Source organism: Eschscholzia californica, unplaced genomic scaffold (genome assembly GCF_041429995.1).
Source record: "Eschscholzia californica isolate CP2 unplaced genomic scaffold, dmEscCali1.0.p SCAF_4, whole genome shotgun sequence".
Classification (NCBI taxonomy): Eukaryota; Viridiplantae; Streptophyta; class Magnoliopsida; order Ranunculales; family Papaveraceae; genus Eschscholzia; species Eschscholzia californica.
The window spans coordinates 56,773,800-56,798,481 of record NW_028238461.1 but is presented as its reverse complement, the minus strand read 5'-3'; the positions used below and the strand labels follow the sequence as shown (position 1 = coordinate 56,798,481).

The 24,682-nt window shown below is 36.2% G+C and overlaps 3 protein-coding genes across 5 annotated transcripts; 2 read left to right on the top strand and 1 right to left on the bottom strand.

Moving 5' to 3' along the window:
* Positions 1 to 1,947: 1,947 nt before the first annotated feature.
* Positions 1,948 to 6,488, top strand: LOC147546666 (3beta,22alpha-dihydroxysteroid 3-dehydrogenase-like). Its single transcript, XM_086673565.1, has 8 exons — positions 1,948 to 2,646; positions 2,978 to 3,127; positions 3,246 to 3,488; positions 5,129 to 5,215; positions 5,327 to 5,405; positions 5,501 to 5,607; positions 5,734 to 5,879; positions 6,080 to 6,488. The coding sequence occupies exons 1-8, from the start codon at positions 2,116 to 2,118 to the stop codon at positions 6,174 to 6,176; spliced, it is 1,440 nt and encodes a 479-aa protein (XP_086529691.1). The 5' UTR covers positions 1,948 to 2,115; the 3' UTR covers positions 6,177 to 6,488.
* Positions 6,489 to 7,638: 1,150 nt separating this feature from the next.
* LOC147546665 (clathrin light chain 2-like) lies at positions 7,639 to 10,593 on the bottom strand. The gene is made up of 3 exons (XM_086673566.1): positions 9,882 to 10,593; positions 9,289 to 9,442; positions 7,639 to 8,243 (listed from the first exon to the last, which is right to left on the bottom strand). Exons 1-3 carry the CDS (start codon positions 10,301 to 10,303, stop codon positions 7,887 to 7,889), a joined length of 933 nt encoding a protein of 310 aa, XP_086529692.1. The 5' UTR covers positions 10,304 to 10,593; the 3' UTR covers positions 7,639 to 7,886.
* A 1,783-nt stretch (positions 10,594 to 12,376) lies between these two features.
* CPL2 (carboxyl-terminal domain (ctd) phosphatase-like 2) lies at positions 12,377 to 22,699 on the top strand. Of its 3 annotated transcripts, none has more exons than XR_015239784.1 (17): positions 12,377 to 12,913; positions 12,997 to 13,467; positions 14,175 to 14,385; positions 14,738 to 14,895; positions 14,983 to 15,053; positions 15,176 to 15,281; positions 15,379 to 15,468; positions 15,642 to 15,795; positions 15,902 to 16,266; positions 16,405 to 16,468; positions 18,067 to 18,200; positions 18,294 to 18,347; positions 18,715 to 18,811; positions 20,968 to 21,128; positions 21,723 to 21,793; positions 21,912 to 22,100; positions 22,344 to 22,699. XR_015239784.1 is itself a non-coding variant. In XM_086673564.1 (16 exons), the coding sequence occupies exons 1-16, from the start codon at positions 12,644 to 12,646 to the stop codon at positions 22,438 to 22,440; spliced, it is 2,574 nt and encodes an 857-aa protein (XP_086529690.1). In that variant the 5' UTR covers positions 12,420 to 12,643; the 3' UTR covers positions 22,441 to 22,699. The 3 variants fall into 3 exon arrangements, 1 of the variants encoding a protein (XP_086529690.1); XR_015239783.1 differs by having other exon boundaries at positions 12,459 to 12,913; positions 21,912 to 21,981; XM_086673564.1 differs by lacking the exon at positions 21,912 to 22,100 and having other exon boundaries at positions 12,420 to 12,913.
* Positions 22,700 to 24,682: the final 1,983 nt, after the last annotated feature.

Here is a 24,682-nt window from a genome sequence, read left to right as displayed (position 1 = left end):
GTTATGGATTTCACCTTAGTTCGGAATCAAATCTGAGACCTCCTGGGTTTTAGAGTACTTCCACTACCAAGTGAGCTATTAGTTACTGTTGTTGGCTGATATAATTGTTGAAAGTGGGCAATTACAAACAAATGTGTTGGAGATAAAAAGTACATTTGTATAATGATGAAGCCATATAAGATGGGTTGTCAGCCAGTGTTCTAGACTCCTAGTTGTAAAGCTTAATCTCATATACATTTCTATTATGAAAAAGAACTATTATGGAATATCATTCATGGTGATGGTGGTTGAGTGACATAATTCATGCTTGTTACTCTAACCCACTTCCCCCTTCATTACCATATATTCCCTAAGTTTATAAAAATATATATCCTTTATGTAATGTCATCACTTACCTCTATTTATTCATACACATTATATAATGTGTCAAACTATCTTGATTGGGCTTTAAGGCGCTCGGTGCATGCTATCAAACCCGACAATCCTACTTACAAGATGATCTTATTGATTTTGTACTCAATCTAATAGCGCATTTTCTCCATTCTAGAGCTAAGATGGTTCAACCGTTTACGTATTTGAATTCTGCTTAGAGCTATTGATTTGTATACATTTGAATCAAAATTGTGGAGTGGGTTGGAATAGACTCAAATTAGCATAGTTGATGTTACTATCTTAGTATATCTATTGCTTAGTTCAATTTGATTTTTTTTTCTCATAAAGTGAGTGAGAGAGGAGATCATAGTAAAAAAAAAAAAAAAGACAATGATGATCTATCTGCCTAGAGGTACCTATATTTGTAACAAAGTTTAACATCTTATTACTTTAATTTTTTTGATTATATTGTTGGGCCGGTCAAGTGGGTTGAGAGTTTAAGCTCCTTATTATGGAGAGCATGTGAATGTTATGTTACCACAATCACTGCTCCCTTTGATGAAAAGTAAGCTACTGAGATAAAGAGAGAGAGAGAGGGAGAGACCGACCACAAGGCCATTCAAGAAAAATAGGGAAGCCCCCTAATTCAATAACTCCACATTATTCTTCTCATATCATTAGATAGACAACTTTTTTGATATTTTCTTTTTGATTGATGTTTTAGTTGGTCTCTCTACTTGTCCTAGTTCATTTAAAGAGGAGAGTTCAAATGAATTTATGAAGTGTCACTTAACATTTTTTTTGTTCAAATCAGGAAGAGTAAACACTTTCTTTTCTAAGATAGTCTATTTACATAAACTCCATGAATCATTTGCAACAACTAACATTGATTACAAATTAAAACACTCCATTAAGGTTGAAGAATCACATAAATTGTAAGAATAACGGTAATTGTACTTTTCAAGACAATAGTAATTACGTTAAATACCACAGACTACCTAAGAGACTCCAAATGTTTAGAGCATCTTCACTGTATCACTCGAATTCTAAAACTTAAAACGGCGCGGAGATTTTTTTGGAGATCTTTAAGAGGACACTCTAAATTTAAAGTGTTTTCTTGAATTTAGAGTGTCTTCTTGAGGATCTCTATGTGTCACAAAAGCAAATCGATTACAATATTTTTTTGGTTACAATATAAGTTTTAAAGTTTCTCTTGAGCTTTGCATTGAGAAGGTATTCTAATAGAATATATCTAAACGGTAGTATAGAAAGAGATCATTTACATATTAATAGAATTCTTCTTTATGTTGAGATGCTATTATTTATAAACCATTGGTAAAAAGAAAGTATAGTGCAATTCCCATAAACAGAGCTTCTCCATAAATTATGGATTGCTCAAGTGAGTTATCCTTCCATGAGCTCCTTAGATCAATTCAATTCTTCCCCTAAAAGCATTTCTTGAAAATGTGTTCAATTATTGAAAAATCTTTAGGCCCCCAATAGGATGGCTCAAGGTGAACAAGGGTCTTAAAGTATACTAGTTCTTATTAGTTTTTTTATCATTAGAATCTTGTCACTCTTAGGAGAGAGAGAAAATTACTCCAAAAAAGTATTCCAACATTCAATTTCCTCTGCCATTATTTATCCCCCCACGCACCTTCGTCTTTATTTGCTTCTTACTCACACACACACACACACTCTGTTTCCTTCACTCTTTCTCTCTCTAGAAATACTCACTCATTCATGGCATTCCTTGTAATTTTCTCTCTCTTCTTCATATCTTCTTTACTTGTTGTCATCCTTGTTTTATTCTTTCGTTCTTCCCGATTCGTTCATAGAAAACTCAACATTCCTCCTGGAAATTTCGGCCTACCCATCATTGGTGAAAGTCTTCAAATCATCTCAGCTTACAAAACTGATAAACCTGAACCATTTATTGATGAAAGAGTTACTAAATATGGAAATTTATTCACTACTCATTTATTTGGTGAACCCACTGTTTTTTCAACCGATCCAGATACAAATCGGTTTATACTTCAAAATGAAGGGAAATTGTTTGAGAGTAGTTACCCTTCATCAATTTCTAATTTGGTTGGAAAACATTCTTTATTACTTTCTAAAGGAAATCGTCATAAGAAATTGCATTCTCTTACTATGAGTTTTGCTAATTCTTCTATTATTAAAGACAATTTTCTTCTTCATATTAATCGACTCATTCGACTCAACTTAGATTCTTGGACTGACCGAGTTTTCCTTCAAGACGAGGCTAAGAAGGTAAGTTAAACAAGTTTGAATCGATTAACAACAAAAACTAAGCAGACTCTAGGCATAATTTTTATGTGGTTTGTCGTGATTCGCAGTTCAGTGGATCGGAATAATGGGAAACAAGAATTACAACAAGCCACATAAGATTTTGTCGATCTATGTGGCTTGTCATGATTAGTAGTTCCGTAGATCAGAATCATTAGAAACACGAATTACAGCAAGTCAAATAAGATTTTTGTCTGCCTCTCTAGTTTTTCTTCTTTCCTAACATATTTTTCCTTCTTCTCTCTACTCTCTCTACGTTTCTTCTTTCCTAACATATTTCTCTGTTTTTGGGCAGATAACATTTTCATTGACAGTGAAGCAATTGATGAGTTTTGATCCAGGGGAATGGTCAGAAACCCTCAGAAAAGAATACATTCTTCTTATTGAGGGTTTCTTTTCTGTTCCTTTACCCTTCTTCTTCACTACTTATGGCAGAGCTCTCAAAGTAATTATAACTATATTCTTCTCTACAATTTGAATTTTGATTTCTTTTGAAAATTTGAAGTTTGAAGAATCTGAAAATGGGTTTTTGATTTTGTATAAATTAATGGCAAAAAAAAAAGGCAAGGAAGAAGGTAGCAGAGGAACTGAAATTGGTGGTTAGAGAGAGAAGGAAAGAAGAGAATAGGAGAGAGAAGAGAGATATGTTAGAGGCATTAGTTGAGCAAGAATTTGGATTAAGTGATGAGGAAATTGTTGATTTCTTGCTTGCTTTGCTTATTGCTGGCTATGAAACTACTTCCACCATTATGACTCTTGCTATTAAATTCCTTACTGAGACTCCTCTTGCTCTAGCTCAACTCAAGGTACACCCACCTCTCTCTGCATCCATTTTTTACTCCTTTGCATTTCTATTTTAGGGTTGACATATGGATGGAAAAGTTTGTGACGAGAACTCAAGAGTTCGAGACACATATTCATACCTCTTAAAATATGCTGACATTTTACAAAAAACAAAACTAGTCGAAGGTCATACACAAAGTTTGGCTGCGACTAACCATCGTTTTGGAAGTTAAAGATTGTGATTGTTAATGATGAATTGATGACGAAAAAACTAAAAAAGATGGTTGTTACCAGTACATGCTACCTACGATTTTCTTACAGAAAATAGCTTAGAATCCAACTAAACTACTGGTCTAAAATCGGTACAACTATTACTTTATTTATACTCAAGTCTAATAGATTCTAGATTTGCACTTCTTATGTACATCGAACATGAAGCTTCACTAGTAAGGAGTCCATGTCACTACCAACTGGGCTACTAGTTGTGGACAATGGACTCTGTCATTAGATGTAACTATCAATAACATTACTAGTGGGACATAACCCCATGGGAAATTGGGCACGCTCGTGGGTGGGGTTTGTGGGGATAGGAGAAGTTTTAGGCCATACTTTTGTCTTTTTTTTCCTTTTTAAAGCTTTGGGAAAGATCATATTTGCAGGGCTAGAAATGCAGAATTCAGAGTTGCTTTTATCTGATCTGGTTCTCTCCTTCTTTGTGATTTTCACAAGGTCTAAGTGGAAAAATGTGGTCAAACCAACCAAGGAAATAATAACTTAGTTTTTTCATGTACTTGTCAATCCTGTCCATTAAAATCACAAACCCTTTTTTATTCATCTTGTCAGTTTAGGTCAGGGACATATGAATGAAATGTGTACCCTAGTATGTTATCCCATAATAAGCCATGAATTAGAGTTCAAAATTTCCCCCAATTTATTAGGGTCAAATGATACAACTAAAGCTACTTCTCAAAATTTCCCCTATTTTGTTATGTCTGTTGGATTCTACACCAGCGGAACTTCACCAGTTTAGGTGGACGAACAAGGTTTAGAGAAAAAAAAAACAATATTTACTTTGCTCTTTAAATTTTGACTGAGATTTTGTAACCCTAGGAACAGCTACGTCGAAATATAGAAATACTTTCATAACAATTTATAAACGAAAATAAGTAGTACGGTTAAGTGGTGGTTATTTTCCAAAACCAATTTGAGTAACTAAATGTATATTTCTGCAGCCACATTAAGTGAACTTTTCGACTCAACTTTCTTCCTAAAACATAATTATTGAACTCATGACATTAGTTGAGAGTACACCTGTGCCATCTTTCAGCAGTGCCAATAATTATGACTCTTTTTAAAATTAATTCTTATGGGTAACTCAAGTTATGTCATTTCTTATCTGCTTTCACTTTCACTAGTTTGAATCGACATTTTTGTGGCAACATCAAGAAAACACACTCGTGCAAACATAATTACCCTTTGCTTTTTCTTCCTTTTTTTCATATATAATATAATTTGATCCACTCACTGAGTTTATTTGTTAATACGCTTAGACAAAATCGTGACCTAAGCAGTTTCCATGTGGAACCTACAAAAGGTGAAAAGATAAGCTAATCGGACTTTAGTAATTGGTATACTTTTTGAAAACCGCTGGGTTGTTTTGCAGGAAGAGCATGATAAGATTGCAACGGGAAAGGATTATTCCGGGGACCTACAATGGACTGACTACAAGTGTTTGCCTTTCACTCAATGTGTACGCTTACCCTTTCCTATTCCAACTATAGAAGTTGCTCCATTTCACATTTTTTAGGTCGTTACTTCTAAAACGGGCTAATTGTAGGTGTTGTTTTATGAACTTGTTCAGGTAGTAAACGAGACGTTGCGAATGGCTAATATCATAAGCGGGGTATTTAGGCGAACAACATGTGATGTTACCATCAAAGGTTTATAATAAGGAACTTGTTAATAATGACTTCGTTTTAGGTTCATCTAATGAGAGTATTAGAATTCATTTTTATTCACAATGAAATATTTACAGGGCTAACAATTCCTAAAGGATGGAAGGTTTTCGCGTCTTTTAGAGCAGTTCATATGAATCCAGAATACTATAAAGAAGCCCACACCTTCAATCCTTGGAGATGGCAGGTTTCTCTTCTTCCATCGATCTCTATATACGTATATTTTGCGACTAATGTATAGTAAGAATTCAAGAATTAGTTGTGTAATGATAGTACATCTTAACAATGGTTGCATGTTTGTGAAAATGAGCAGAAGAATTCGGAATCGTCATCGTGTTCAGGCATTAGAAATTCTAATTTGTTCACACCATTTGGTGGAGGTCCAAGACTGTGTCCAGGATATGAGCTTTCTAGAGTTGAAATCTCTGTTTTCCTTCATCAACTTGTCACGCGTTTCAGGTATTCGTCTTCCTTGGACTAAGACATCGTTGTCCGAAATAATCTGAATAGACTATAGACTATGCCCCTGACTAAAACAAGTCCAGACTCTCGGGCGAATCAGACACAGACCCAAAATATATCACTTTATTATCAATAATGTCTTGTTAGTAAAACGGAGTTGACGACATCTTTCTTTTCATTTTGTTTGCGATTTGCAGTTGGGTTCCAGCTGAAGAAGACAAGTTGATTTTCTTTCCCACTACAAGAACAGTCAAGCATTACCCTATCAACATCCAACCAAGGAAAATGCTGTGACAGAGATCTTGTGCTTCGTGGGATCAATCCTGTCAGACTAAAACGGAGTTATAAAGATGCGGGTAACGATGCAATGGAGATGAGAGAAACCAAACTTATATGTTAATGGTTGTTTATTGTAAAATTTTCGACCAATTAATGAGAAAAAAGAGAATGACATTGTCATTTTTAAAAGATCTTTTGTACGGATTGAGTACTAGTCTCTATAGTTGAAAGCCGGAAAGTGTTTGATAGGAAATGTTTTTCCTCGAGCCCCAATCTAAACGAAATTGTAACTTTATTTACTTTTTAATAACATGTCTTCCACCCAAATTCGATTATTAGTTTCGTAGTAGACCCAATTGTTTATTTTCCCTTTTGATTCCATTATTAGCTTATACTAGTCAAGATATTATAAATTATGAGATATTGTAAAAAGGGCCTGAACGAAATACGAAGATCTAAATGCTCGATTATATTCTTTAAAAAATAGTATTAGATTATTAGTTAAATAATTAATTTATTCCGAGATTTTGTTAATGAACCCAGACATACTCACATGTAACATTCTACAGAAGTTGCATTCTTCTTCTCTAACAGTCTATATCTGATTGTGTGATTTAAACTGTATCAATCCAAATCAGTCATCCAAACAAATCACATATTGAAAATCAAAGAAAAACAAACTATTTGAAATACGACTCGAATCAGTTCAGACATTAAGTCAGTTTTTAACTCCAACTTAGAGAGAAAACTACATCTATCTAAATCCGAATACCTTTTATTATCCTCTAATTCAGACATTGAGTCAGTAGTCAGTTTTCAACTCCGACTTCTAGAGAAAACTAAAACTATCCAACTCCTAATGCCTTTTATTATCCTCAACATCGTGTTTTCTCTCTCATGACTATTTGTGTAGTCATTCTTCTGTTTGTTGTTGCGATTGGCCTGCCCCTCTATTGGCACTCCCCGTGGGGGCTCAGACTGATCTTAGTCCGTGTTGTTCAAACCCAACACAGGTTAAGCTTAGTCTGAGTGCCTCCTCCGCTAAGAGTGAAGGTTGGCCTTGGAGAAATAAAAAACTAACACTAACCTATATATCTATAGGTTACCTGTTATCATCCCAACATCACGTTTTCTGTTTTCTCTCTCGTGGCTACTTTTGTAACCGTTCTTCTTCTGTTAGTTCTTGCTCTTGACCCGCCCCTCTCTTGGCTGGCACACCCAATGGACCTCGGAGTGGCCTGAGTCCGTGTTGTTCATGACCATCATGACCAGCACAAATTAAGCCCAGACCGTGGGGGCGGGCTATGGCAATTTGAGAGCTGTAGAACCACCCAACTAACAATCAGTAAATTGTTCCATGTGGGTCAAGGTAGAAGAGATCGAGTTGAGAAATGAAGGGACTTGTACAAAAGTAGGTACTGTCATAGGCATCTATCATCTCTTAGACATGCATCCTGCTTGCAATATTTCAGCAAACTAAACCAGAAGAAATATATGTATATAAAAAAACAACCGTAAAGCACCCTTACCAGGGTAAATACGTTCACAAGATAATAACAGTAGTAGCAGCAGTAACATCAGCGCAACAAAAAAATCCAAAGTAAATAGACAACAATTTCCTTCCCATCGAGAACAAACCACCAGTAGACCTATAACTAACAGATTACCGAATACAAAACATAGGTACTTCGATGACTAAAAGAGAAACCAGTCAGACTCTGGCTCTCAAGCAGCAGCTATGGCTTTTGAAGGAGGTAGCACCGTGGGTGCAGCACTTGTCTCGGCAGCAGAACCAGTTTTAGCATCTTTGGTTGCAGCAGGTGTTGCCGGAGGTGGAGCTGGTTTCATATGTGCGGGAGTGTTGTGCTTGAGCTTAACAAGGATATGACGCATCCTTGAGAGATCAGTTGGTTTCCCAGGCTTTGGTCCTTGAATCACAACAACAGAAGGTGTCTTCTCCTTATCTTTCTTCCCCCTTCTCTTCTCAATAGCTGGGACTTCATTGGGAATGAGCTCAGCGATTGCCTTCCAATAATTCTTGTCAGCTTCAACGTGAAACTTCTCCCGGTTGGCCAAAAACGACTGGCACAGAAAGAATCAGAACACAACATCGTAAGCATTTTTTGACATAGATAACAGCAAATGATACTCCTCTAGCATTAAACATAGTTCATATGTTTCTTTTAATTCTCATCATCTAAATATGTGAATACAACTACTGAAGTTAAAGTTAAACCAACAATGGGTAGTCCAAACCCAAAATCATCGAGCATCTGTGCATTGTAATGCACTTAGAAAGATTGTTAAATGGATACTATTCAGGGGTGGCTTGACTGTACGAATACTCTTAAGAGAAGGGTTGCGAACACCAAAGTTAACTCACATTTAGTTTCATAAGCTAATACATAGAACTCCAAATTTATGAGCAAATTTCAGTTTGATGTAAATGAAAGGTGCTCGAAAACAGTTCGTCGTACATCATTTACATCCAATCGGAAAGTTAATTCAGAATTTGATAGATCCAGAAAGCCCGACAGATGCTTACAAATCCTAAACTTCCCAACCATTCCAATTGATGCAAACCATTTTCCGGGACTAATTGTTTTCAAACACTTCTCATCTAATGGGATAATGGAAACTGCAGTATCAGGTTAAGGTCGTGATATCATCTTAGTGTGCCTTATTCAACTTCTTTGGCATTAATACTTCGCTATCCAGTTCGATTACTTCTCGCCTATAGTACTATACAAATTGAAAATGTCCAATAACCGAGTCCTATAGTGCTAAGCCTCCATTTTACACCTAATAGAATAGACTAAAGTCGATGATGGGATTAGCTACATAAAACATTATAATCAACCAGCATATGTAACCGGCATTGGTTTGACAGTATTTTATTATATATAGCTAGTCATGATATAGGATAAACAGAAGGACAATAAATCCAAGAACCATTGCCGTGAATCCGAACTAATGATGATGGTTACAGAATTCTTAAACCATTATTTAATGAATGCAGCTCAGTAACTCTAAAGCTAACCAACTTCAAATTATTTATTAGATCGAAAAAAGATAATATATCAAGAACCAAAGGAATCAAACTGTAAAAGAAGTGCAGCAAACACACCTTCTCCTTTTCTCTGTTAGAGGTTTTGTTATTCTCGACTGTAAGCTGTCTCTTCCTGTAGAATTCACTTTTGAATTCATCTGCTTCGTCTATTATTTGGTTCAATAATTCTTTCTCTCTCTTCTCCTTCTCCGCAAGTTGTATTGCATTCTGCCTGTAAAAAAGAAAAACACAATCCAATTTAAACGTTCTTCTCTTCACCTGCCTTTCAGTTGGACAAAACTGTTTCGAAATGAGTATCGAGGAAAATCAGAGATTCAAAAAATTCAAGAAACAAAATTGAATGAAAACGAGAACTGATTGCAGATTTAACACCAGTAAGACTACCTATAAACAATAATCAGAACTATGACAAACTATGCATTAACTTGAACATGAGACTAATAGATCTACAACTATCAATAATCATACAGATCGATTCACTGAACAGAGTAATGAAAAGTGAATTCTAGCTAATCAAACGGGGAATCAGATCATGAGATCAATCGCAACTTACTTCAATAACTGAAGAAACAAATTAAAACATGCTAGCAACTTCACAGACAACAAAAACATATTGAATCAAGTAAGATATAATCAGATCAAGTGTTTACCTTCTCCACTCTCTAAGTGCAAATCCATCATCAGGTTGCATCTCGGCTGGAGGAGGCAAAATTGGACCATCGGATTGATCAAAACCTTCATCAGTATGTGTTCCGTTCAATTCCGGCGAGAACGGCGAAAATCCACCGCTGGAACCATAGATCGGAGGCGGAGAAGGAGTTTCAGGTATTTGTTGAGACGAGAAACCATCATCAACTGAGAAAGGCGAGCTGTTGAAGATCGGAACTGATCCATCAACAGAAGAATCTTTGACGGAATCATTATCAGTGAAATTGGTGAAGGAGTCAAATCGTTGAGAAGTAAGACGAGGATCATAACCTAAGTAACCGTCGTCGTCGAAAGGACGAGTTGAAGCGGCTGAACGTGAGTCATCGGTATCGAGACCGAATGAATCAGCGAAAGAAGAAGACATGATAATCCGATTTTTACTCTTTCTCTCTCTAAACGGAAGACACTCGTTTGGTCTTGCGCGCACTGCGCGCAATAATCTTCTCTCTCTCTCTCTACTATTGCTCCGTTGTCGATCTACCGATGAAGTTTCTATGAAAGTGAATGGCTTTTGTTTGCTTTATTACTACGCCCCTTTTCGACTTTTTTTTACTATATACGACGGTGGCTTTCAATCTGCCCCAGTACTACAGTGGCATGTTCTGTAATAACTAGTAGCCTCAGCCCTCAGATGGGTTTTAAATTTTAAATAACGAAATGAAAGTATTTTTTTTCTTTGAAAGTGACGGATGTTATAAGAGGGTGTGGACCAACTTTTTAGGCTGCTAGTGATACTGTCTGTTTCGGCACACCAGGACCTCACAGTTTTATAAGACCTCGTTAGGGAAGGTCTCACCATCGATGTGAGATTGTTGCCACAACGCGCCTTCTCCGTACCACATTACAGTAGAGCGAATCGTGCTGATAACGTGTTGTAGGATGGTGCAGACCAACCTTCTAGGCTGTTAGAGATATTATCCGCTTTTGATATACCCAGACTTCACGATTTTAAAAGGCCTCACCAGAGAAGGGTATTTAACCTCTTAAGAGGAGCACCACACTCCGTCTCACCACCAGTGTATTGTCGCCACAACAATGAATTGGTTGTTCTTTTCTTGGGTGTTCTTATGAAAAAAATGAAATCTTCTTATAGAGTAACTCAATAACTCTTGATGAATTTGAGACTCACACAACATCTTGGTGGTTATAAATACTTTAAATTTGTTTTTCTCACTATTTGGATGATTTAGAAATATGAAGTGTAGACTGTACTATAGATATCTTAAATAAGAATTTATGACACGTTCAATAGATAATATTTCTGTAGGAGGATTGTTGAAAGCACATAGGCACAAATATTCGAGAGTTCCCAAGAAAAAAAAATTAGGGACCTATGTAATAATGCATGATGGAGAAAAGTAGGTAAAATTGTCTAGAGAATGATTCATTCAAACCTCTTGCACATGAAATATACTTTTGAAAACTGAGTTTCAGTTTAAATCTTACTACGAATCTATTTCAAATGTTAATATTATCTCGACATTGACATACAAATCCAAACACGAAACCTTCGATTACGGTGGGGACCTAAGTAATCTTTTTTTTTTTTTTTTTTGATGAGGAGGGACCTAAGTAATCGGTTTGGTTACTTTGAATCCGAAACACCCCTAGTTGAAAGGTATTATGTAGGTCCTCTTTATATGTAAACCACTCGATAAAATCAGAGTTTGATGGACATATATTTACTTGTTCGGGTAGGGATATTGTTTTTTTTTTTTGTAATCACTCCATTCCTTTTATGACCAACTTCCAATATGTCTAGTTCAACAAAAAAAAAAACTTCCAATATGTCTGGTCAATAGAAAAAAAGAAAAAGAAAAAAAAAACTTTCAAATGTTATAGACTGGTATAACAGTGTTTTGCATCGCCATATTAGTTGTGTTGTGGGACCTCTTCCGATAGATAGTTTATGCAAACAAACTTATTATTTCGTAGTTCAACAATTTTTTTTTTTTTTTTCGTGCACTAATATTTCTTGTTGATATATTTGATAATAACTTTACTTCTAAAACCATATATCTACTCTTATACAACTTCTTATTCGGGACAAATGTGAGTACCAATATATTTGTTGGATATGTTCAATTTAATTTTGTTTAAGTCTCTTGTCTAGCGGTGTTTTTCGTTACAACGGTCTATTGTTGTATCTGTTTAAAATTGGTTTATACGGAGTAATCGTTTTAGAAAGATATTATTAGTCATTACATTACAACACTATCAACCATTTAGACAACTAAGTGTTGCCCGTATCCACTTAAATCAATAAATAGTACTAATTTGACAATTGTCTACAAATTAAGATATATAAAATATTTTTCAATCGTGAAACTTAGCTTAAGCACTGTCACGTGCAAAGGACACATCCTCATTTAAACACTAAATGCCATGTGTATCGGAATAAATTCATTAAAACTGTCCAAATAGTAGAGGCGTGGCCAGCTATATATCAAAGGTCATATGGGTAATTTCCGTTTGGCATCAACATTTCAAGAAACTGCTTTGCTTCTTGGTCTATAAATACGTTAAGACTTCGCCTCACAGAAAACCCAAAGAAAAGAAGAGGGCGCGATTACAAGGAAAGAAGATTTGGGGGTCCAAATATCAAACTCTCCTCAGAAACCCAAAATTTCAAGTTTCCGATCTAAAATCTCTTCCTCCGCCAGTTTTAAACTTATATAATTCCGGCCGGTCGGAAAACATTTTAATGAGTCGTTTAGGGTTTAAGTCAGTTGTCTATCATGGCGATACTTGTTTGGGAGAAGTAGATGTATTACCCGCCAAAAATCAACGTATTCAATTCCCAAATAACGAAATACGAATCAATCACTTATCTCCATCTAGTGAACGATGTATTCCGTTATCAATTCTTCAAACGATTTCTCCATTTTCAATTCGATGCAAGCTCGAATCAAATTCATCAAACGATAAATCTCAATTGATTCATCTTCACTACTCTTGCTTCCACGAACTCAAGGTTCTGAAATTTCTTCACGACTTAATTTGGAAACATTTATGATTTCTGGAACTAATTTTGTGTTTGTTTTGTTGTTTTTACAGACTGCGATTGTGTTGTTAGGAGACGAAGAATTTCATTTGGTGGCAATGCCAAGCAAGGAGGAGAAATTTCCATGTTTCTGGTGTTTTACGGTTCCGTTAGGTCTTTACAATTACTGTTTAGGAATGTTAAATCTTAGATGTTTAGCTATTGTTTTTGATCTTGACGAGACACTTATAGTTGCAAATACAATGAAATCTTTTGAGGATAAAATTGAAGCTCTTAAATGGAGGATTTCATGTGAAAATGATCCACTTAGAGTTACAGGAATGTCGGCTGAATTGAAACGATATGTAGACGATCAATCATTGTTGAAGCAGTATACAGATGGAGATTTTGTGATGGACAATGGTAAATTACTCAAAGTTCAGCACGAGGAGGTTCCTCAGCTATCAAGTGACCAGGAACGAGTAGTTCGTCCTGTTATTAGATTGCAAGATAAGAATGTTGTCCTTACTCGCATCAATCCAGAGGTTAAAGAACCTTCTATTTATTTCTTTATTGAAATTTTGACTTCAAACTTTATTTGCTATCTTATTTCGATTTCAGTTTCTATCATGATATTGTATTTTTTTATTATGCATTTTGATTAAATTGATTAGGGTTTTACGCTTGGGTATGTTAGATGGGGCTCTTTAACAGAAAGTTTTGTTAATTGGGTTTGTCCACTACATGATCTGTAAACTCCATATAATTGTTACCATCAAAGAATCATACACATTTTATAACGAAAAGCTATTGGATTGCTCTACCGTACTTCGTTTGGGAAAATGTTGTATTTGTTAGCAGGTGTTTTTGGACAAAAGTTATATTGTTCAGTATATCCCCGTGTAATATCAACTACTAAACAATTAGGACAAAATATGAAGGTTCTAGGGAATGAGTTAAAAATGCTTAAAATCCAAAATAGGGGTGTGAAGAAATATAATTTTACCATATTGCATAATGAACATAGTGGAGTACCACATACTGATTCTTGTTATGAGCTATTGCCGTTCCAAGGACCATTGACTTAGGGCTTCAGTATGATCCATCTGCATTATCTATTTTGTTGTTAGCCGTGCCGCGTTGGTAGAGTGGTTTGCTCTCAGTATTTTGGAGTAACATGGGGTCGTTTTAATATCAAAGAACACGATATTATTACATAATGCATCTCATTAGTTAGTGTCTTCTTATACAGATACGTGATACAAGTGTGCTTGTGAGGTTGCGACCTGCTTGGGAGGATCTTAGAAGTTATTTAACTGCAAAAGGACGTAAGCGTTTCGAGGTTTATGTCTGTACAATGGCCGAGAAAGATTATGCTCTAGAGATGTGGAGGCTTCTAGACCCAGAATTACACCTGATAAGCTCAAAGCAGCTTCTGGAACGGGTTGTATGTGTGAAATCAGGCAAGCAGCTGAATTTTATACACTGAAATATTGTCCTTTGACAACATTATGAAATCCAGGCTTGATAATAGTGATACTGTTTGTTTATTTTTTTCGAGAAAGGCAGTATTATGTACACTTATAGTTTTTTAAGAGTAACAGTTTTTTATGTTGGCCAATATAACTTAACTCACTCTCGGCTAATATAGTTAAAGTTTTCAAATATGGATAACCAATACCTGATAAAGATCAAAATTAATGGGATCTGTTACGGCCTTGCTGGTTTGAACTTTGACGCATGTCAAGATTTTGATAATGATTATAATCTATAATGACTGAGGTTCTTCTGACTCTTGCCCCTTTACGTTTGTAGGCTCCAGGAAATCCTTGCTAAATGTTTTTCAAGATCGAGTTTGCCATCCGAAGATGGCAATGGTGATCGATGACCGGTTGAAAGTTTGGGATGACAAGGACCAGCCTCGTGTTCATGTCGTACCTGCATTTATACCATATTATGCCCCTCAGGCAGAGGTAGTTAGACTTTCTGTAAGCTTCTCTCCGCAGAGGTGCTTTCAATTTTAACCTAAAGTTGATGTTGCCTTGATATGTTTCTAACAGACAGCAAATGCGGTCCCAGTCTTATGTGTGGCGAGAAATGTTGCATGCAATGTCAGAGCAGGGTTTTTCAAGTAAGTGCTCCAGTTAATGAGTGTAACATGATAACTTCAAATTATGATCTTTAGAAAGATTTTTGTGCTTCACGTTTCTGCTTCATGTTTATGCTTTTGTGTATTTACGATATATCTGGCAGAGAATTTGATGAGAATTTATTAAGAAAGATTCCCGAAGTTTGCTATGAAGATGATGCTGCAAATTTACCTTATCCGCCTGATGTTAGTGATTATCTGATGACAGAGGTACCCAAATTTACTACTCTTATACCAAGCGGTCCAAGCATTAAACTGTATAATTAAAATTTTATTCACAGTAATTTTGGTTTTCTGAAATTACCAGGATGCTGGTTTTGTGCCCATCTATAACAAAGATGCTCCTATTCCTGAGGGAATAAGTGGCGCTGAAGTTAATCCAAGATTGAATCGAGTTGTAAGTTCTACATTTCCTAGTTCTTCATGTGCTTTCTGATGTACTTGTTCCTTCAAGGTGTCATGTAGATAGTTTTACTTGATTTTGTGTCTATTCAGCTAGTAAATAGTTTTACTTTTTGCAGTTGTTCTGTATAACAAGAGGTGTTATCAAATTGCTGTTTTCTTTAATAGGATATCAGGAATGCAGTTGATTCAACAACACCTTCGCTCACTAATAATAATAATAATAATGATACGAGGCCTAGCTTTCCTCAGCAACTTCTGACCATCCCACAGAATTCTGTTGGCCCCGCAGCAGCATCTAGAACGTTTATACCATCACAAAGTATGGATTTCTATCTTTTTTAAGTTGTTTCACGGGATGCAGATTATTCATTTAATTTTTTGCTGATTATCTTATCCTCATACTGCACTCTCCTTCTGCATCTTAGAGCCTATTCTGCCTGGTGCTTCTGCCAAACGAGAAGTCAATCCATCTGCATTGAATCTTGATGCAAGAAGAGGACTTCTTGTCATGCAGCATGGACAGGATACGAGGGAAAAAGGCTTATATGACCCTTTATTTCCATCAAGACCTCTTGCACAACTATCAACATCATCAACCCAGAGTCGTGGCGGCTGGTTGGTAGAAGAGGACTCCAGCACGGTTCAACCTAAGAATCGAACTGTAGAAATGGTTCAAGATATAGGTGCACAGGATAAACAACGAGCTCATCAGAGTCTGTTTCGTCCCAATTTAGAAAGTTCTGTAACTTCTGGGGCACAGCCTCACCCATCTCAGATGAAGAGTGAACAGGTTAGTTGCATATTAGTTTGTTGGAGATACTCGTGAAGATTAACTTTCTACTCATGACATTTCACATATAGATATTCATATGTGCTTTATTTAGAAATAGTTCATCCAGCATTCCAGTTAAATGTTGCTTCTGTGCAGGCATATCTTGGACATGAGCGCCAGAAACAAAATAATTCACAACTGAACCAGTCCTTGTTGTCAGGTACATAAATTATTGTGTTCACTCAATTCTGTTGTTTTATTTGCTTGGTTTTAGTAGCAGTGGTTACTTTACGAAATCGGGCCGTTCTTTTGTTTTCTTCTGCACGCCCTTATCTTTTCAAGTAGTAGATATGTAACTTACTCCTACACACGAGGTTCCACGACCTCCCAACTGACTGATGTTCACTTAATGAACTTCTCTCGTGGTGGAAAATGTGCATGTTCTTAATTTGCATCAAATTGGACGTTTTCTTGTTTATTTGTGTTGCTACTAACTATTACTGCTCAAGGTTAAAAATGTTAGTGTCTTTACTCTTTAGGCATTACAATATAGTTGACAGCTGAGGTTCCTCAAAAAGGAATTCATGAGGGTTAAATGACATTAGAAAATAGTATGATAATTCAGTAAAACAAGTCAAGACTCAGAATAAAAAGAGATTTTTGTGGCTTGATATCCACCTAACTCGTAACTCGTAAAAGAGCCAAAATAGTTATGATCTCTCCATAGCTGGTAAGACAGAGTAAAAGTGAAACATTCTGAAGGCTTGCATTTTATACATCTGGATGTGGAAATTTGCTTTTGGGGTTGTGCTATTTGTTTGAAGTTTATCATTCTTGTCTCAGGTTCCTTTGTCAAATATTGTTTCAGTATTTGTTAATTGTTTTGGAGGTAATTAACCTTTATCGCCTTGGAGGTGGAATGAAGTTTCATCACTCATTTGATAGATCGTAACTGATTTATCTGTAGTTGTGGTGGTACATCAGAACGTCAAATATTTACTTGATTTTCCTGGATGATTGTTGATGTGGATGTACTTAAAACTAAATCATGATCTCGGAAAACTGTTAAAAAGGTGTGATTCTGAATCCTAGATGACTGCTGCAGGAACCTCTTTCGCGATGAGGAAAGAGCAACAATAAACAAGTTTGGGCTTCATCACTAGTTTATAGGATCAGAACATCGGATATAAACTCAACTTTCCTAGGTGGTTGTTCATGTGTTTGTACTTAAATTAAATCTGACTAAGAAAATTGATAAATAGTGTGATGAAAACCAGTCCTGAATCCTAGCTAACTGTTGCATGTACGTCTTTCACAAAGAAGACATGGCATAAATTAGTTTGGGCTTCATCACTAGTTTGTAGGACATCGAGCACACGGTTATCATGTGAAGCCTTACTTTTCTTCTTTATAGTCAAGTCGGATGTCTTAATGTTTGGAGACACTGCTTTAGGTGCAGTTTGCAACTTTGGTGAATGCAACAAAAAACATCCACAGCTGTAGACTGTAGTTGCAATTTTCTTTGACACCGTCTTATGTGAGCGACCAGGTTTATCACGAGTAATAGATAGATATCTTTGCGGCATATGGAGTCAACAGGAGAGTTATGTACATGGTGTATTAAGTGTGCTTCTTGATTTAGATATATTCATTCTCCTCTATAAGTAAAATCTCATCGCTAGTGAGTCAAGTTATAAGGATCTTTGAAGTTTGAAGTATTCAGTCATTGAAGTACTCGTTAAGATCAATTAATTTATGCGTGCAATGTCTTTTGTGTGGCTCTGACTAACATTTATTTATGGATGAATGGTTTTGTAGAACGTGATAAGGTAACTCTGAACCAAGGCTCAATCAATGTCAAAGATCTTCAAACTGAAAGAAAAGGCACTGTGCACTCTCACTCGCTATACATCGGTGTTCTACAAGAAATTGGCCGGAGATGTGGATCTAATGTATGGTAGATGACTTTGGGCTTTTGAAGTTCAACACCTTTATGTTTTCTTCTGAAATAAGTAAAAAAAGTAATTGGGGGTTTATGCATGTAGGTTGAGTACAAGTTCGACGGAAGCACCAGTAGGGAGCTGCAATTTTCTGTTGAGGTCAGTAATTGATTTACAATTCTGTTGTAGTCCTACGAAGCTTTATAGATACTCAATGGTGTTGGATTGTTGATTATGAGCTTAAGATTCTCGGAAGTGTAAATTCTGAAATTTTCCTCCTCAAATTTGGTGTTTTAAAAATAAATATTTTCATTTAAGATTCTCAGCAAGTTGCCTTTGCCTTTTTAGTATCCTCTTAAAGATGAGTGAAACCAGTACCTCTATCTTTGTTTATATATACGGTTTTTTGCCAGTATCAAATAACATTTTCTCTTCAATTGTACCGTTAGTCCTTGTAGCTCGTTAATATCATGTTAAATTAATGGAATATCACTTGATTTATGATCGATGGATCTGATTGATTCAGGTTTGGTACAATGGAGAGAAGACAGGCGTAGGTAAGGGAAGAACAAGGAGAGATGCGCAGACCCAAGCAGCTGAGAATGCCCTTAAGAAATTGGCAGGTATATCCTAAATAGTTTCTTCATTGTGAGGGTTAAGATTTAATTTTAAAAAAATATATATATATTTCAAGCGTCACCAACTCAGATTTTGTCTTACTTTGCTTGCTATAGTATTTGGGACCCCAAGTCTCCAATGCAGATATTTTGTGGGTGCATCTCTAAGGCATACCATGTTTCATTAACTTGGTGGTATGCTCAAATGCTTGTTATATTGGCTTTAGAATGAGTCAAAGCTACAAGCTGGTAGGGTTTCAGCATGCTAAACTTAGATATTTGTTACTTCTCAAATGAGTTAGAACTTAGAGAAAGACGAAACTTTAGAATACTCAAAAAGGACGAAACTTCAAAAAATCAAAAGCCTTGTGTTGAGTTAATTTAGCATGCTAAAATTAGATTTTTGTTACTTCTCAAATGAGTTAGAACTTAGAGAAAGACAAAATTTTATAATACTCAAAAAGGACGAAACTTTAGAATACTCAAAAAGGACTGAAACTTAAAAAAATCAAAAGCCTTGTATTGAGTTAATTTATTAGCATCTACACAATGAAAGTTATATCACTCAAAAAGGATGAAACTTAAAAAACTATAGAAAGATGCTTATTTTTTTTTTTTGAAACCATGCGAGCCAATTTCATTCATAAGTGATTAAATCACAATGTTACATGGATATAATTCTTATTTCTCTCTTCTGAAAACTTCATGAGAGTTACATACGTTTAAATGCAAAATGCCTCATGAAGAGAAAGAAATGGGACTAGAGACCGACTCAATAAAATGACCCTAAAGGTCGCGAATGAAAAGACCCTAAAGGTCGAGAATGAAAAGACCCTAAAGATCGACAAAATAACAATACTAATACAAATACTAAAATACCCACAGTAGTCTTCATTGGAAAGTCGTCGTCGTCGTCACCGTAAAAACCATTTTCATCACCGGAAAACCGTCTTCATCGTCGGAGAACCACCGCCATCACCGGAGAATCACCACCACCACAGGGGAACCGCCGTCAATGCAACCACCCACTGCCCCATATCTTAAGTTACACAAACAAACCACCACCACCACACCATTGTTGTAGTAGATTGATTGTCCTTTGTAATGACGCAAACACACCGTCACCATTAAAACACTCCCCTCTTCATTTCTACACACCACCACCCACCACCACCACCACCGAATCACAGGACACACCACCACGAAAAACACCACCAGACCCGAATCCATCACCACTAAACGGTTATGGTTTTGTTAGTATAGGAGGATTAGCAACCTATAGAATATAGATGGTTATGAATCAATAGGGTAAGGGTTTTGTTGTCTGATTTCAAGTTTCTGAATTTAGGGAAGATACATATCTAGGTTTTGGAATAAATTGGATAAGAATTAAAAACCTGAATTGGTAATCAGTGGAACCTGAAATCGGTTTTCAGATTTGGTACTGAGATATCAGAATCGGATAGATCATGTCAAGAATTTGGGGATTAAGGGTTCTGATCGGATTGGGATATAAAGAAGGAGAAATGAGTGAGATGTTGGGGATTGAGGGCTTTAGGTACCGGTCATACCACCACCAACTGAGATAGAGAGGGAAAGAGATGAAACCCTCACCGGATCCGGCGAGGGTTTTCCCAGACTGAAACGATGAAGAACAAAAGGGGCGGCGCCACCAAAGCGCAGAGACGCTCCGCTTCAGAGAGAAACGGTTCCCAACGTGAGATCGTCTCTTAGACGAGAGAGTCATAGAAAGATGCTTATTGATTGATCTACTTGATCATGTCTTACATCATATGTGATGGTGTGCTTGTTTAGGTGATTAATTTGTCCCTAAACATCCACCTTCACACATTAGAAATAGAAAAATTGGTCTTGTCTTGGATGTATCGTATATGACATCAACTATCCTGGCATCCCATCTTATCAAAGTTCCACACCTTCCATTTCTATGGCTTTTTGAAGCCCCAAGTAAAGAGAAGGGTGACATTTAAATATGTTCTATACAGTATTGATCATCAATTAACTCTATTAATACTTTCCACTTTAGTTACAAGATGGAAGCATGCTTTTGTGTTATTCATCAGTACTCTCTCGTAGTTGGATGCAATTTTTTTAAGCTAGTTACGTGATTAGTCATTAAAATTAGTTCTCTTACAATGCAGAGAAATATGTTGCATATATTGCACCTGATTCTGGAGCTGTGGGAAAAGACTTGGATCAGCTGTCTCTTGAAAATGACAATGGGTTCTTATGGGACATTGACAATCCTGGATTAGATAAGCCACATCGAGGAGCTCTTCCTAACTTAAATACTTGTGATGAGGTTGGTATCGGAGATACACTCATACTTCACAATATTATTTGATTCAATTGATGTGGTTTAACCTTCATTGTCGAAATATATTATTAGACATTCTTCTAACAGAAAAGCTTACTTCGAATCTGGTAGCCTACCATTCCTTTTTTGCATTTAACAAGGGAACTTGATCCGGCTGGTTTATGGCGAAGCATTTAGAAAAATAGCACCCTAAATACGGTACAGTGGATTATATCTGTTTATCTAAGGCATTAACTGAAATCAGTAGCTTCACATTCGTATGGTATTGTGAGTTATTTGTGCTGTGTCGGTTCCAGAAACCAGGTAGTCTTTGTTTTCTAAGGATCTTAATATGATTCATTTCCCTAGATTTTATTTGACTTTGTTCAGTGTTCTTACCTCTTGGTAGAGCCAGAGTAACAAACATGACTTCGCCAGCCTTTAGTATGAGTACCCAACTTCATTTAAGTTAGATTCATATGCATTTAGAGCACACACATGACTTCAGTGTTTCTAATAACTAATGCCATCTGTTATGCTAGCTTTACCATTTAGACGTCATCGTCTTGGAATCACTAACTTGTACGCAACCTGATGCAGGCTGCTGAAGAAGCCAGGTTTTCGAACTCAAATGGAAATCATCAACTTCTGAAGCGGTCAAATTCGCCGAGGTGAGATAAAATTTTTGACAAAATATGTTGTTTCTTTGACCTTTACCCAGTCAATGAATGAAAACAATATTTTGGGAGGTTTGGCCTTTTCTGATATTTTACTTCAAACCTGGAATAGGAAAACGAGATAATCTTGATCTCATCTAAACCAATAAGACATGTGGAACCTCGAGAGCTGCTGGTTTTGGGTAATAGTTCCTGTCGAAGCTCTAGTCGACCTCTTATCGGTTTGTCAGATACAGGATCTTCAGCTCTCCTAATCCTTACAACTGTTCTTACCGTATGGCTTCCCTCTAGTCGGAAAATGGTACTGACTCAGTATTTACAGTCATTTAAGTGGCTGATTGATTAGCCAATGAATTGGAGCAAAATTCCATCTCTCTATCCTCTTTAACTTTTACTGGAAAGGGCCCAAAGGAATAATACTGAAACGAATCTATCGAGACAGTTATCTAAAATAGATCAAAATATCGTTTCAAATAGCTACTGTGGATTTTGATAGCCTTCATGTGTAGAGGTAATTCATTTTCAAGTCTTTTGCTTGTTTCAGGTCTCCACAGACGACCTCAACTAAACGACCGAAGGATGAAATTGTTTCAGGTCTATCATCCTCGCAGTACCAAAAGAATGGAAATCCCGTCTCCTAATGAACTAACAGAACGAAAGTTGGTCCTTGGTAGAATACAAAGGTTAAGATAAGCAGGTATAGCAATTGGTCAAATAGTTGAAGCCAAAACTTTTTCTTACTCTTTATTTCAATGCAAGCAGGTACAACTGAGGTATTTATATTTCGTCAGTTGATGCTCATGTCTCCAAAAAAGAGGTGGTTTTTTTTGTATAAGTGTTGTATCGTTTCGTATGTTGTTTTTCAATAGAGAAATCAAAGCTTCAAAATGTTTCCAAAAATGTGAAGGAATTCTTTCATGGCATACTTTTCTTTCACAGAATTGTTTAAGGTCACTTGTTAATAACTAACAACACTTTCTTGATATTAGGAAAATGAAACGCGGGTGAGATTTCACTGTCATAATTTTCTAGAAAAATAAAAGCATGGAGAAAAAACTCCAAATAACCTACCCACTTCTATATGCAAATACTTTCCTATTTTACACGTTTTTGTTTAGACTGTTCAGCCAGTTAGAGCAAACTCAATGTATGGGATTGGGACTCAATCCCAAATTATATTCGTGTGTGATATACGTGTGTGAGATGTTGATTTTAATCATAGAATAAAATTATTGGTTCTAAATTGAAATTTTGAATTTCAAACTTTTGGAGGGGATGACTTAATTTTTGAAATTTTACTTTTTGTTCATCTATAAATACAACCCTTCATCCATTTAGTTTTCTACATCTCTCTATCACTACATCTTTTTTCTCTGTATTAAGTTTTCTTCATTTTTCTCTCTATATTAAGTTTTCTTCAATGGATAATTGTTTTGAGTTGGTAAATATAATCATTCAAGGCGAGTTACTGAAAATAGAAGATGATGAAATTTATATGAAATGTATCTAGCAGAGATGAGGGATCAACAATCACATACTTGTTATGTTGGTTCCGTTTCGGGGCATCAAAAGACTGATCGTAACAAAGAAAGTGGTCATGAACAATTTATGACACACGAGATTTGGGATGAGAGAAAGGTGCAGCAAGAGAATGGAGATAAACTTATTCACGATTTCACAACGTTGCAAAGCAAAAATCTTCAAGATTCCATAGCGTTAAAATGAGAATCTTCAAGATTCAATAATGATCTAAAACTTCAGTGGATGCAGATAGGGTTAGATTTGATGAGTAAAGATACTTCACACATGACTCCCTCGCAATTTACTATTCATGATAAAGTGGTGCAAGAATTTTTAAATAGGAATTGGACAAATAATTAACATTAATTGTCGTAAAGTTTTAATATTCTAATTAGGTATGAAATTTGAAGAATCTTAATGAGTTTTAATCACAGCAATTGAAAACTGGATTAAGAGAACATTAGGATTTGAGAAAGTTAGGGAGTTCGAGCCCCATACATTGGGTTGTGGCTGAGACTTTTTGGGTCGGGTGTCAAATTTCAGTAAGAGCCTTCTATAATATAATTAAAATCAAAGTTATGATTTAAGTTTTTTAATCTCCATTACATTAATCATGTTTAGTCTTAACTGAAGTGAAGGGGTTTCAATCCTTCGACCAGTAGTAGGGTGCTCTACTCCCGCCTAAACCGCTGCGATGCCAGGATTTCATGCTTGCTCTACCCCTCGACAAGGGTCCCAATTTTGGTATGGAGGCTGTGCAGCCGCACTGTCCCCAACCCCCACCACACGGTTAAACAACAGAAATCTTCCGTACTACATGTTCAACAACAAAAAATCCCAAAGACTTGTGAAAACAAATCGGACCTAATGAATAATGTCAGACAGGAGTCACTTATCATGTCATCGGTCATCCCTTGCTATTTGAAAAGCAGCAGGGTTGAATGATGGATTTTGGTTAGATTCATCAAAGTTTGAGATAGGACTGCCGTAATGTCTATATATAATATAAAGCAAGAAACACCGGGCGCTCCTCTCCCTCCTGCATTTGATACATATTGGGCGGCTATGTGAAAACGGACTTACTGTTTATCGGGTCAATTTAACCAACAGACAGAGTTACAATAGATGGCTCTTATCCAAGTCCACCTGCAACATTACTATATGATGTTAAGACATGCAATGATGCAAAGACTACAACTTACATTTATATAATACTAACAGAATTGCAATTAGTATAAAAGGTGTCTCGCTTGATCTCTGTGATAAGATGTACGACTAGAGAGATTTCCACTTGTTGTTCTCCCTCATTCGCAAATGGAATTTTTACTTGTTGAAATTCTTATGGAGACGATAAACAACAGT